This window comes from Heliconius melpomene, chromosome 12 (assembly GCF_056956725.1).
Source record: "Heliconius melpomene rosina isolate 202511_hmr_F chromosome 12, ASM5695672v1, whole genome shotgun sequence".
Taxonomy (NCBI): domain Eukaryota; kingdom Metazoa; phylum Arthropoda; class Insecta; order Lepidoptera; family Nymphalidae; genus Heliconius; species Heliconius melpomene.
In genome coordinates this window covers 4,387,099-4,401,284 of record NC_140400.1, presented here as the reverse complement: position 1 = coordinate 4,401,284, position 14,186 = coordinate 4,387,099, and the positions used below count along the sequence as shown (strand labels likewise).

Genomic DNA, 14,186 nt, shown 5'->3' with positions numbered 1-14,186 from the left:
ACATGACTTATGTTGTTGATGATATTACATAAGTACTTAAATCAAATGTCAGTTGAATATAGAAAGGTAACGATTTAAAACTATGACAACCATTTGTTTATATTTAGGCATTTGAAATTATTTGATCGATTACTAATTTTAATTCGAGTTCCTTTTTATATTTCAACTAATTAAATTAAAATGGCTAATAAGAGTAACATAATACCTGATAGCTTGGACCAAAGTGATGAAAGTTTACGTAAGCAAGCAAAAAAGCTTGTAAAACAAAAAATCTCAAATAAAAGACTCACTCATCTGTTTATGCATGAAAAAAATATTACAGAAATCGTAAGCAATTAAACATAACTATATTGTAAATTCTCTACTAATTGTCTTTTTAAGAAATTGTCTCCAAAATTTTGCTTATTTTACAGCCCCAACCAAAACAATCAAATTATATTAGCTATGCATATTATCATAACAACTTTATAACAAAAATTGAAAATTTAAATATGTTACACAATCTAACTCACCTGCACTTACAATGGAATAAAATTACAAAAATTGATGGATTAGAAAATTTGACAAAATTAAAGAAGTTATATTTGAGCAACAATCGCATAAGTGTTGTTGAAAATTTAGAAGCACTAAGATATTTGGAAGAATTACACATTGAAAAACAAAATATTGATAATTCTGACGCATTGTGCTTCGATCCAAAAACTATGATAGCGATTGGGGTACTAAAGAATATTTTATTATATTTTTTTCTTTACTTTCTTTATGTTTAATTTTATAATATTTTTAAGGCGACACTAAGAATCCTTAATGTTTCGGAGAATAAAATAACAGAAATGAGTTGGACAAAGCCTCTTAGACGGCTGGAAGTTTTGATTGCGAAAAAAAACAAGCTAGATAATATTGAGGTATGTGAAAATATTCACATAATAAATAATCTGTGATGATACTTAATTATAACAACTATATGTTTTTAGGAAATTTCAAACGATCTTTGTCTTTTGGTTTCTCTTGTGGACGCAAACTTCAACGGAAATCCCATGACGAAAAAACATCGTTATAAAGAAATAATTATTGCAAGATGCGCACAATTACGTAATAATTTTATACCATATTGATTTTAATATTGATAAGTTTCATTTAGTTATTTGTTAAACCATAATTTAATAAATGTACAGGAGTTCTGGATACAGTAGCTATACATAATACTTCAAGAACATTTTTGCAAAATTTTGATAAAATTATACGCCTTCGTCAACTTAACGAAAGAAATAGAATTAATATGACACGTCAAGGTGTAGAAGACTTCTTCGATTTGAACATGTTATCTGGGCCGAGAGCATTAAGTGCAACGACTATATCGGAATTCTCAAATCAAAAACCTAAAAGTATGTACATATTTAACAAAAAAAGACTTTTATTATTAGATAGATATTTTGTTATTAATATGACGTACTAAACTTATGAAGATTTATGAAGATTAATTATATATTTTTATTTTGATTAGATTCAGCTGTAGATGCGTCTTACTCATTTATGCCTCGAGCATTTTGGAAAAACAAAACGGTGTCGTCACCTCGCGATAGTGCGAGACCTCCAACAGAGCCATTGCCAATGTTCAGAAAGACAAATGTCGAAAGCTACGAGCCACCTGTGAAAGGCATACTTAAGAAACCAATGCCTATGAAATATATTTAGTTTGTCATTTCACTTTCATAATACTTTTTTGTGTTATTTATTTAAATAAATATAATTTAAAATCAATTTAAAATTACTTCATCCCTCATGCCACTGATATTTTTTAAATGAGCCGCGGCCCGATTGGTAGAAAAAAAAATCATTTTTTAAATATTTTTTTTATTTTGCACAATTTAACACAATGTCTATAGATTTCGTGGTAATTTAATTTTACCACCTCTTTAGTTTACCTCTTTAATTTTATTAAAGGAGTAAACTAGCAAAACTAAAAAGAGCTTTCGTTTGCATTTTGAACCAGTTCTTTGGTATGACCATAGACCAAATTATTTTCAATATACAGCTTTTCAAAAAGTGAACTAGCAACACTTTAATGAATGTCAAAGTTATTTTTCAATTTTCTAATTTGTCAACCTATGAAATGAAGTTTATTGTAGGTTATGTTTATGATTGTTAATTAAACTGAAAAACTATACTTTTTACAAAATAATGTCATCAAATAGTACAAATGCTCTTCAAGTGCTTCATGAGGAATCATCAGGTATTAATTGTCTTTGTTCTACTTAAAATGATTCTATAATTTTTCTATCTATTTACATTGAATATTATTTTATTGCAGATTTATATTTAAGTAGTGATACAACAGAAACAAATGAATTGGGCCCATTGGAATTTCATAGGGAATTTGTGTCTAAAAATTTACCAGTTATTATAAGAGGTGGTTGCCAGAATTGGCCAGCAACTCACAAGTGGAATGCTGACTTCTTTAGGTAATTAAAATAAAAGGTAATTTAAATCTTTTTAACATACAATTAACACATTACCAAATGTATAAATATATAAGTAAATTAATATTTAATTCCTCGAGTTGGATCGAACCCACAACCAGTCGTAATTACAACCTGCCTCAATAATTGAGTACACAATTATAATTATTATATGCATATATATCTCTTATTTTTACAGGAAACATTTTTCAAATAAAAAAGTCACTGTTGCTTTGACTCCAAATGGGCTGGCCGATGGTATCACTCAGGATGATAATGGCACAGAATATTTTGTTATGCCTGAAGAAGTTGAAATGACTATGGGTAATTTTCTGGATATAATGAATTCTCAAAGGTACATAATACTATTAAATAAATAAATCTTGACTTAATTCATCTCATGATGTTATGGCAAAATTGGACTGCAACTACCATGAATTATTCCCAGACTTAATTATATTTTTCTTCCTCACTCTTAAGAAAAATGAGGCGTTGAGTTCTGTCTGACAATCAACATACTGTCTTGAATTCGAGAGCAAAATGGAAAATGGAAAATCTTGGCACTAGGTTAGTCCGCCTACATTGCATTGACATTTGTAGTGTAAAGTGCATGGATAGAATACCTAATTCAGCAGCAGAGTAATTGATAAAGTAAGATTTTGTTTATAGAAAAATTGGTATAAATAGATAGAATATAATATTTTTAGGCTAGATAGAATAGAATATAATATTTTTAGGTTGAAACGAACAAAGTAAATATTGTAGCAAAAGGGGATAGTCATTGGCTGAAAAAAAAACTTTTTTCATTTACCTGCTGTTAGATAAACAAATTTTGTTTTAGTAAAACAAAATGTGAAATTGAAATTTGACATTCAACACATTGTCTCAAATTTGAGCAGAAATAAGACATTGCATATTCCACTATTTTGAGGTATGAAACTGAAAAAATATAAGACCCAGTTGTTTATGTGTTTGTGAAACACCTGGTTTGTTCTTTTTCTTATTGATTTTCTATTCTATTAACAAGAAACAGTTTTTATTGCTTATTTTTTTTATTTTTCAGTGAAAAACTTATTCCATATATTCAAAGGCAAAATTCCAATCTCACAGAAGACTTTAGTGAATTAATGGATGATGTTCATCATCATGTTGGTTTCGCAACTGAAGCATTCAATAAAATGCCTGATGCCATCAATTTTTGGATGGGGGATGAGAGAGCTGTCACCTCAAGTATGTATGGTTTTGTTAGCTTCACACTATCTTCCTAATATAGAAGAGTAGGCAGAGAGCTCTAAAATTGTATGCTAGACATGTTGACAGGCATTATTTAGTATGGCACTTTATCAAAGGTCTCTCTTTGGATTTATTTTATTTGGATGGGGAGTTAAAATAATTTGTTCCCCTAAGTAAGGATTGTATCAACCATCATGACATTTGTCATCAAACTGTCACAGACTGGTGTTGGATTTAAATTTATTTCACAATTCAAAACATGGTTACAAAAGTCTATTTGCATTAAAAATATTTAAAATTTGAATGTTTAGAGCACTAATTTTATAATTAAATAATATTTCCTCAGTGCACAAAGATCCATATGAAAATATATACTGTGTGATAGATGGATATAAAGATTTCATACTCATACCACCAACTGATTTACCTTATGTGCCATATAAAAGATATCCTCAAGCTGAATTTAAGAGAATTGATGACACTTGGAATATAGTTCCTGTTGAAGCTGAATTAAATTGTAACGGATTACCTTGGATATGTATAGGTATGTTTTTTTAGCTTTACACATTATCCCACACTGCAGAGAGACCTCGAGAGTGACTCTCCATTCTCTACAGACCAAATATTTCAAAGGATTGTGTGTTAAATATATTTGTGCTATGAAATAATTTATTAAGAATATTATGCATAGTCCTTAGGTTGTTATTGAGTTTATTTATAGTATACACTTGACATAACAACACTATACAAGAGAGATGGCACTTATATGGCATGGATGGCATGCTCATTGGTAGAGCTTCATCATATAGTTCATTCGACAGTATTGGAATAAAGTATAATAGAATTTATATTTATTATAATAATTTCAGATCCTCTCAATCCAGATGTCACAAAATACCCAGAATATAAAAAAGCACATAAGTTTAAAGTGAGACTGAATAAAGGAGATTGTCTTTACTTGCCAAGCCTATGGTTCCATCACGTGACACAAAGTCATGGCTGTATTGCTGTAAATTATTGGTATGACATGGAATTCGACATAAAATACTGTTATTTCAAGATGTTAGAAGCTTTATGTCAAAATTATTAATATAGTAATAATACAAAATTAATAATATATACATTCGATCAGTCGTGACCACTCTTAGGGTAGTTGGGAATGGCGGCGAAGATTTGATTTTTAGGATTTACTTTTCTTTTTTATATCTCAAAAATTCAGAAAGCCCAATTTCAGGACGGCCGCGACTCGTGAACTATACTGTAATATTTATTTTTGTAAATTATGGTTATTGTATTAAAGTATTTGTTGAAATTATTTATAATATTTTTTTAAAATAAACAAATTGTTTGATTACACAATATTTATTGTATGCAATATAAATAAAATCCAAATGCATGAATTAACGCTCTTGGCCGAACTTCTGGAGAGCCGCATTACTTTAACTTTCTGTAATAAAAAAATAGGTATAATAAAAAATAATTTATTTATTTATGTAAACGAAACTAAAAAAACGAAATTTGTAATTTTGAAAAAAATTAAAGTAAAATAAATTAAATTCAGTCTCGTATTTATTAATCTGTGCAGATATAAAGCTTCTCAGTTTATTACTTTCCGTCCATTCACAATAATTGAAACCGGGAGCGCGGATTGGAGTCTCGCTAAGTAAAATTTTAAAGACCTTTAGCTAGACCAGTCCTTATGACTAGCAATTAATTACACGTAGATTTTTGATGACGTATTTTTGACGTCTTTACACTGATTTCAATAAAATTCGATAGGTACAGCAAATTTTAACGCTATTAGGTAGTTTTATACAAATTTTAAAAAAATCTACGCTAATAAAGCTAAAAAAGCTTCACGCCGTATTCCACATATGGCAGGGCCGCCTAGTGTCGAGACACTCCGGCTCCCACTTTCCGCCGATTACAAAGCTATTGTAACAATATTATCATACTAGCGGACGCGCGCAGCTTCGCTTACGTATTTAGGGGTGAATTCTAATAAACCATGAAACATGTGTTCAATTAAATATTTTTAAGAGTCTAAATTTAATTTTTTTTAAAAATCGGTGGCGATTTAAGAATTTTTCCATACAAACTTTCAACCCCTTATTTGCACCCTTATGGAAAGAATTCTAGAAAACTATGAAACACGTGTTCAATTAAATACTTTTAAGAGTCTGAATTTCAAATTTTATAAGAATCGGTGCCGATTTATTTTTTTTTCCATACTAACTTTCAACCCCTATTTCGCCCCTTTAGGGTTAAAATTTTTCAAAATCCCTTCTTAGTGGATGTCCAGATTATGAAAGTAAACATCTATCCAAATTTCACGTTTCTACCATCAGCGGTTACGGCTGTGCGTGCGTCTTACCTCAGTCAGTGAGGACAAGTCCTTTTATATATATAGATTATTATATGTAACAATTATAGACTCGTCTACCATACTATATAAAAAAACCACAACTAACTAAAAAATCCGGGTAAATATTAGACGAAGGCACACTGTTGACTATTTTACATATGCCGCGCGGCTCGCACACGCCCACCGTGTTCAAGACGACGCAGACATCGCCGGGCGACCATGCTCGTATGTGCGTGAACTGGCACGTCTTGTTGTTGCATACGTTTATTGTTATGTTGGCTATAACAAGTTTTAATAGATATTTTATAGGTGTAGTGCATTTGGGCATGGACGTATCCAGAGATATTTTCTGGTTCTGGATGTTTGCTTTGCACAGATATGTTCGTGTAAACGTTGTTGTAATTTTTCGAAGCAATATTTTGTTACTAAAATTATATCTCAAAAATTGGACACAACGTAGGGAATGGGAGTGTGTTAACACTAGGTTCCTTTTGCCTTGCGGGATACAGCCTAGCTAAAAAAAGAATAGAAAATAAACTCTAAGATTACATGTTACACAATAAATTAACGCAAAACCACTAACGTCCTTTATAATATTGATCTGGCCAGTCTACAGGCAGCTCGGAGTACATCATGGCTTCTCTTACCGCGTACTCCACACCTACGCACCGGTCCTCCTCCTCCTCGTTGGCTCTCTTCAACTGGCAACACACGCCACACTTTTTAACTTTATGTAGCTTACCGCCCTATAAATTATTAAATATTTATTTACTTAGAACTTATTTACTCAGTATTATATATTTTTTAGTTTAACGCCTATTTACGTATATGTAGTGTGTGTATACTCTATTTCTTATTAAGTGGCGGAAGTCAACGCCGCACTTGGTTCTATACCCCCACAACGGGAAAATGAAATTAACACAATCCCCCAAGTGGGAACTGAACCCACGACAATAATACTTGCTACGGAATTATAAAGAAAAAACTTAGGATAACAGTATTTTTATTTTTTTCTTTGTGTGGAAAAAGATTATATCATAGTTTCATAAAGTATGATATTTTATTTAAAGGAATATGTTAACCCTACTTGCATTTATTATTAGAAACATATTTATAAAAATAAACATAAGTTGAAACAGTCATAGCATAGTGTCTAGAACACAAAGGTTGAAGCACAAAAGTTGTTGGTTCGATTATTGATATCTGGAAAATTGGGCAGTGCGCATGGAACAGAGTGTCTTAACACTAGGTTCCCCCTGCTTACTCTACTATGTACAGATGGAATGAAATGTGTATTTAAAGTTATAATAAGTACATAAAGTTATTTTCGCTTATATGAATGGAACCTTCATAGCGCAGTTTCACAAGCGTGCAACCGTAAACGCGACGGTTGTAGATTCGATATCTGTTTAACCCCGGCATATGCTGGACAAAACAAAGCAATCAGCAACTAACAGGTCCCGTATCCGGACACGCACACTCGCGCAGCCCCAGCAGCGCGCACTCGGCCGCGTGGCAGCTGCCGTCGGGCAGGCAGCGCCCGCCCGCGCCGCAGCGACACGTGCGCTCCTCCTTACACGTGCACTGCAGGTCCAGCGTTGTGCAGTCCTATATCGATCAATGAATCAGGAGTAAATTAAAAACAATAATAAAAGAAAGTGTCGATATACAATATAATATACCAATACTAACATAATATAATAGAATAGTTTAAATGCAGCTTTATCCCTTAGGTATCATTAGACTATAATCATCCTGAAACCTTCCGTGGCGCAGTGATATAAGAGTATTGTGGGTTCGATTACCACTCGGAGTGATGAATCATTTCATATTTTCACTTCATCACTTTGATAACAATCTAAAACGCGGCAAAAGGCGACGTCGATTACTTAACGCGCAAATTCTTAAATCTAATCTTAATTCGAAATTGCCTACTTTGTTATATGCGCATACGCACAGCTATGAAAGTACTTTTTAGGTATCTTTTATACTAAACAACCAACAAAAACAATAAATAACATTTTAACATTATTAACAGCATCATTACAATAATAAACTAATTATATTTCTCAATTTAAAATACTAACGATGCCGCTTTTGGTGAGGTTAGCGTATTCACAGTTCGCCTTACAACACAGTCCTTGCGAGGGGTGACACATCGCGGACGGAGAAACCAAACAACCCTCTTTGTGTAAAGCACTGAAATTTTCATAATAATTATCATATTATAAATTGGATATGTTTATAATTATATTATTCTGGCGCAGTGATACAGCGACTGACTCTAAACGCGATGTTTGTAGGTTCGATCCCCGTTCGTCGAATCTTCGAGGAAGATATTTTTTTTCTTGCACCATGTCAGTAATAGATTTTTTTAAAACTTCACGCTGTACCCACACTTAGTAGGGTAGGCAGAGGGAATCTGGGAACTTAGTGTTGAGGCACTCCATTCTAATTAAGACATTTCCATACCCTTCTCTTCCCGCAGAATTCTGGAGGTGCGTGTTGAGTGGCGAAACTCAACGATGCATCACTATTAAATACTTAAACTCATATATACACAAACAACTTATAAAGGAGAAAAATGTCAATAAAACTAAAAGTCAAATCTAACCCTTCGTCAAACATAAGTGTACCCCCCGCCCGGGGCGTACAGCACGGGTCTTTGTAACTGCAGTGGGAGGGCAACCCGCAGTCACAGGCTTCACCATCCTCTACAATACCTAAAACAATGTTCATATTTTTTTAGCTTTACACTTCGTCTTGTATATAGCGCGATTAACAGAAAAGGCAAAGAAAACACTCTGCTCTAAAAAGCTCTGCTTTTAAAGCAAAAAAGCTTGAAAAACCATACCATTCCCACAATACGGTTGATCCACATCAGTCAAACAATAGCTCATGCTACTTAAAGTGGCAGAGACGAGGCGCTTGCTGCACATTGAGAACTCGAAGCGGTGGGGGGAGGATATTGAAGATTGGGATCCCATCAGATAGCCATTGCAATCGGGATTGGGGAAATTATCGTCGTGGTGCGCCCCGAAACTATGACCTGTGGAAAATAAATATTTAGCTTTATACATATACACGGTAAGCAGAGAAAAGCTAGTGTCAATACACTCCATTCGAGTGGTGGGACTACAGAATTATCAGAAGGTGGACATAAAAATAATACATCCCCACGAGTAAGTATCTGCAACTATCGGGTAAATGGTGACGGTACGGGTAGACTGTTCCGCTGTGCCACAATGGTCTCGAAAAACCCACTGCCTCTGCTACCTGCACCGCTATAAAAATTTTTTAGTGCTACACTTTCGTCTTGTAATAAACAACATTGTTTTGAATAGATACTTATATTTCCATAGGAACACTTTACAGTAAAATAAATAAAAGCAGGTACTAACCACAAGTTAAATAAATTTCAAATGGAAATCGAACTCCGAACAGTCGCAAGCAGTTAATAAATAACATCTAGTACTTATGATATACGATAAACCTCATACATAAGCACTCCTATATTTATTTAGAAACGTTAGATCGTTATTTTATTATGGAAATATGCCACCCACCAACTTTTTAACTTGGTCAAAAATGTTTTTTCATGTTCTTGCCTGATTTGTGTGCTATCGTTAAAAGTTAACATAAAATTTTATGTTACTTTTGGATGTATTTTGGTAAGTATATGGTGGAAAGCATGTTATATTTTATTGTAATTCTTAAATAAATTTATTCTTAGGAATAATTTTATTATTATATGTATATATGCAAATATTACATTTTAGATATAATACCTAAGTTCTATTTTCTTTAACAGATGGTCTAAAATAGCTCTAGGTTTATCATCGTCATTGCAATCTGCGTTTCGACATCCACTACTGGAAATTGGCCTCTCCTAAGGTTTTCACATTGCATAGATTTTCACATGCTCATACAAACAAACAAACACTAACCAATTTCATGTGAAAGAGTAAGTGCCGCAACTCCCTCCGGAACACGAACGTCCGTTTCAGCGGTGGCGTGCGCTATGGCGAGGGTGTTGAAGGACCTGCCGTACGCGCGCCGGTCGCAAAGACCGCCCGCCGCGCCGCCCATACCACCCCCCAGGGACGTGAAACTAAGTGGGAAAACAGTGTTAAACCCCTGTATTCTACATTTTCTACTAATTTAAAAGATATAAATAATATGTCTTTAGTATTCAAACTTCTGCGTTAAGAATAGTGTAAGCTATAGCGAGAGTATTAAAAAAATAAGCGCAGAAAGATAGTATTAAAACACTCTGTTTTTCTACTTCAGACTTATTGTATGTTGTTTAACTAGAATAAGACAAAATAATAGTTTTTTCAAGGGGATTTTTTTTTCTTTAACATCTAAAACTTAATTAAAAAGTGTATCTTTATGACGTTGTTAGATAAGAATTCTTCTACAATTAAAATATTCGTTAACATTTTAACTTTACTCATCTCTCGCATATTGCAATATGTAGGGTTACAAAAAAAGAATAAATATATTTTTCGGCGGCGGAGCTGAACGCCGTATTTTGTCGTATGCTTACTTAAAATATAATACAGTTAACACATTAAATACCTTAATCCCAAAGTTTTATTTTTAAAGGCATGCCCAGAAAAGGCAACGCCAAGACAAACTTCGGACAGCCTTCTCAGTCTTGCGAATCTCATTAAATAACTTCTACCATCTACAGTTCGATCTTTTGTAAGGTCTCCAAATACACGATAGTTTGTTTCATTTGACGTTAGAACTAGTATATATTTTACTGAAAAACCTAAAATAGTTAATGTTATTAACATTACCAAAAAAAATATTAATCTTTAAGAACTATCTTTGAATTTGGAAATTTCAAATTATGCCTGAGCCCTGAACCGAACAGTTAGTTTATACCCCGATTTAAAATATAACATATTTTTCCATTAATAATATAAGCCATCGTGGTATGATGGGATAGTGATTCTATTTTCACAAGTTGGAATAAATTAATATCAGGTACTGCCTATCACTACTACATTAAAAAAACTCACCAACATTATCAGGAATGCCATCTTCATTAAAATCAGTATTTCTAAATATAATATCAGCTTGAGCGACAGCATGCATCATCCTTCTTACAACATGGTTAAGACTAGAATTTGCATCCTGTAGAAAAAAATGAAATTATTCTTAAGAGTTGCTTTTGGTTATCCGCGCCAATATCAGGAAATACTGTTTCGAATAGAAAAAATAATTTTATTTTGGATGATCAATTTATTGAGGACACATAAAGTAAACCATTTCGCTTTCGATTTAATCCGCTATAGCTGCGTTCCAAATTAAAAGGTCTGAATTTTGCACAAAGTAATAGAAGCCTCGACACCAGAGCGAAGAAGTAAAAATATTAAACATTTCATTTCGTCTAGTCGGAATCGAACTGACGATCTGTCGCGTTTACAATCATACGCTTGCGCATTTTTATATAAGTGTGGAAACATAGCAAACTTTTTGAAAAAACTCCTTGTCAGCCAGCAAAAGCAAATCACAGATGCGAGCTCGTGCTATTCCCGGTTTTCTGGCGTGTTCTTCTATGTCGTATGGGAAGTACGGTAGCTGGTCGAAGCCGGCGGAGAGCTAGGAATATAAATATGAAATTAGTTTTTAAGATGTTAGTGAGGACGTCATGGAAAGTGGGGGATGGAGTATCTTAACACTAGATTCCCTCCTAAACTGCTGTGTGCGGAATACAGCGTGAAGCTGAGAAGATGACTTTATATAGCCTTCAGTAGGCAATTTGTCACTTTGCTGTGCTCTCATTTAAAAATAGATGATAGTAATCTATGATAAATACATAAATATTGTCTGTTATAACTGTTATAATTTACCCACTTATTATTATTACATACAAAAAATACAAAATAATATGGTAAAATCCGTTATTAATAAGACGAAAATAATACGTATCTCAAAAGTATATTGTAGGAATATTTTTTTATTTACTACTCCCCTAAGCTACTTGACCAATTTGGATAAATTATCGTATTTATATAAAAGGCCACACGTGTCAGATAGAAATCGTCAAACTACTTAACAACTAAAAAAATCTTATAAAAATACAAATTGAAAGATAACATATGCTTTGGAAGAGAATATATTTTATTGTATCACAGTAATCACCTGATCACCTGAGAATATTCGCGTCGAGGTCGCTCCGGCGCCGCCACGTGGTCGTTGGCGAAGCCTCCAAGAAAATTGTTAGGATCATCTGTGCCGTATGGATTGGCGTGCAAAGTACGATTACCTGTAGGAGAGGAAGAACTTATTTCTTTACCAGCTTTTAAATATGCCTTCTCTGTCGTGCCCGAATGGAAATAGTTGAAAGATATTAATTACATACTCTAACGAATTACACATAATAAGCAATATTAAGTAATATTGACTACACCCGTCCTTGATACACTATCAAATACAAAAAAAAATTTGAACCAAACAAACTCTTCAGCTTTGTAATACCTACCTACCCTGCCATGTATGAAATACAGCGTGAGGTTAAAAAATTATATACCTAAGTGAAGAACTCCATAAAATTGATGGTCATCTCCAATGTAGCCTTCGGCTGATCCAGCACTTGGATCTTCCACAGGGAAGCCGTATGCCATTGTCACATCGTTTAAAGAAAATTCATGTTTATTTCGTCCGCCTCTAGTTCCAGGATCTAGTAAGAGTGTGGGGGAAAGCGAAGTCAAGGGTGACGAACCTGTAAAAACTTCTATATTATACACTTTCTATTTTCTACAAAGCTTAACATGAAAATTCTTCAATTTAGATCGCAAACAGCTTAAGGAAGATCTGGACATGAAGTGAAGCTTAAAATAAACTAAAATATTATCTCTAAGTGAGATATCTCTAATCTTTCAATCACATACAGTTAGCAAAGCATAAGATGAGCTTAGAGTGAGAGATAGAGTGATAGAGTGCTCGAAACATTAAAACGAGAATAAAAAATAATTATTTAAAAATTTTACAAAATACCTTTAGGCACTTACCTATAGCTTGTGTCTTGAGACATAACCAATGTTTTTCCTGATTAAATTTTGCTTCTAAAAGTTTGTATCCGTAGGAAGTGCACATATGTGCTTTTTCAATATTACCAACACCATAACATTCAATAATATTTGGAATTATCAAGGCAATTATTAAAATCATTGTGAATTTTAATAATAAAATTGAATTTTGATTTTTAATAATGAAATTGAACCTCTTGATTGAGGCTTGTCAGAATGACATGTGTCTTTACTTTTTGTAGCAAATAAAACGGCTTAAAGACGTAATTAAACAGATATGGAGAGAATTCGATATTTCAAATTTGTTAATTAATAGGTGCTTGTTTAGGTATTTTTCAAAGAATATGATTATTTCAACTTAATACGCCTAGAACCACACTATTAGAGTATTTTTTAACCTAGCTACTTAGCATAATGAATCGATTTGAACCCATATCATTCGCGATGCATTTTAAGTCGTCATTCCCCGAAGATTGTCGCCAATGTCTACCGACAAACAAATTCTAGTTAAAAGGATACATATCAGGCAGTAAGAGTAAAAGTATACTAACCGATTAATTTGATTACAATATATTTAAAATATCAGTGTAATAACAAACAATTGTAGAACAAGAATCTGATAAATTTATTGCTTCTATTCTGAAAACAACATAAAAAAGTAAAAATCGACGTTTATATTTCAATATTGTACGTATTAAAGTAAATTCATATATTAACATAAAATGAAAGTGTTGTCGTGAAATTGAAATTTTTATTTGAATAATTTCGGGATACGGTCGATTAGTTTTCAGTGTAATCAAAATTAGATGGCTAAGAATGTTTTATGTATGAATTTCAAATATTTCAACCTCTAAGATTCGTAGCGTCAAACGTTAGTCAATGATAAATTATCATAGTAAAGTATATATTTTAGAGAACTACTAGCACCTAAGTAGTAACATCCAGACATTACATTGTTTCTGGTCCACCTGAATTTAAGACATTGAGTTGAAGGGCGGAATTTTACGTCGCGCTTTATCTAATAACAAGCGCCGTGGTGGCACAGAGGTAAAATGTGTGTGACTGTAAGCGCGCCTGGTTGTGGGT

General features: G+C 33.0%; 3 protein-coding genes across 3 annotated transcripts; 2 read left to right on the top strand and 1 right to left on the bottom strand.

The window, feature by feature from the left end:
• Positions 1 to 96: 96 nt before the first annotated feature.
• LOC146533504 (uncharacterized) lies at positions 97 to 1,695 on the top strand. Its single transcript, XM_085195185.1, has 6 exons — positions 97 to 327; positions 414 to 719; positions 789 to 905; positions 975 to 1,092; positions 1,176 to 1,385; positions 1,505 to 1,695. Exons 1-6 carry the CDS (start codon positions 181 to 183, stop codon positions 1,693 to 1,695), a joined length of 1,089 nt encoding a protein of 362 aa, XP_085051311.1. The 5' UTR covers positions 97 to 180.
• Positions 1,696 to 2,060: 365 nt separating this feature from the next.
• JMJD7 (Jumonji domain containing 7) lies at positions 2,061 to 5,243 on the top strand. Its single transcript, XM_085195175.1, has 6 exons — positions 2,061 to 2,233; positions 2,312 to 2,462; positions 2,659 to 2,814; positions 3,523 to 3,689; positions 4,039 to 4,236; positions 4,562 to 5,243. The coding sequence occupies exons 1-6, from the start codon at positions 2,182 to 2,184 to the stop codon at positions 4,780 to 4,782; spliced, it is 945 nt and encodes a 314-aa protein (XP_085051301.1). The 5' UTR covers positions 2,061 to 2,181; the 3' UTR covers positions 4,783 to 5,243.
• Positions 5,244 to 6,139: 896 nt separating this feature from the next.
• On the bottom strand, positions 6,140 to 13,242 carry LOC146533502 (disintegrin and metalloproteinase domain-containing protein 10-like). The gene is made up of 13 exons (XM_085195334.1): positions 13,083 to 13,242; positions 12,602 to 12,793; positions 12,222 to 12,337; positions 11,542 to 11,670; positions 11,088 to 11,202; positions 10,639 to 10,834; positions 10,005 to 10,168; positions 8,912 to 9,106; positions 8,672 to 8,780; positions 8,145 to 8,256; positions 7,513 to 7,665; positions 6,641 to 6,803; positions 6,140 to 6,336 (listed from the first exon to the last, which is right to left on the bottom strand). Exons 1-13 carry the CDS (start codon positions 13,240 to 13,242, stop codon positions 6,140 to 6,142), a joined length of 2,001 nt encoding a protein of 666 aa, XP_085051460.1.
• Positions 13,243 to 14,186: the final 944 nt, after the last annotated feature.

What these genes read in the sequence shown, in the direction of transcription:
- LOC146533502 (XM_085195334.1), bottom strand. Translation starts at nt 13,242, where the DNA reads ATGATTTTAATAATTGCCTTGATAATTCCAAATATTATTGAATGTTAT. An exon ending in CTCGACGCGAATATTCTCAG is followed by an intron (nt 11,671 to 12,221) that starts GTGATCAGGTGA and finishes TTATATTCCTAG; the next exon opens with CTCTCCGCCGGCTTCGACCA. An exon ending in CGTGTCCGGATACGGGACCT is followed by an intron (nt 6,804 to 7,512) that starts GTTAGTTGCTGA and finishes AATAATTTATAG; the next exon opens with GGCGGTAAGCTACATAAAGT.
- JMJD7 (XM_085195175.1), top strand. Translation starts at nt 2,182, where the DNA reads ATGTCATCAAATAGTACAAATGCTCTTCAAGTGCTTCATGAGGAATCA. An exon ending in TGGAATGCTGACTTCTTTAG is followed by an intron (nt 2,463 to 2,658) that starts GTAATTAAAATA and finishes TTATTTTTACAG; the next exon opens with GAAACATTTTTCAAATAAAA. An exon ending in ATTACCTTGGATATGTATAG is followed by an intron (nt 4,237 to 4,561) that starts GTATGTTTTTTT and finishes TAATAATTTCAG; the next exon opens with ATCCTCTCAATCCAGATGTC.
- LOC146533504 (XM_085195185.1), top strand. Translation starts at nt 181, where the DNA reads ATGGCTAATAAGAGTAACATAATACCTGATAGCTTGGACCAAAGTGAT. An exon ending in AAAAAAATATTACAGAAATC is followed by an intron (nt 328 to 413) that starts GTAAGCAATTAA and finishes CTTATTTTACAG; the next exon opens with CCCCAACCAAAACAATCAAA. An exon ending in CTCAAATCAAAAACCTAAAA is followed by an intron (nt 1,386 to 1,504) that starts GTATGTACATAT and finishes TATTTTGATTAG; the next exon opens with ATTCAGCTGTAGATGCGTCT.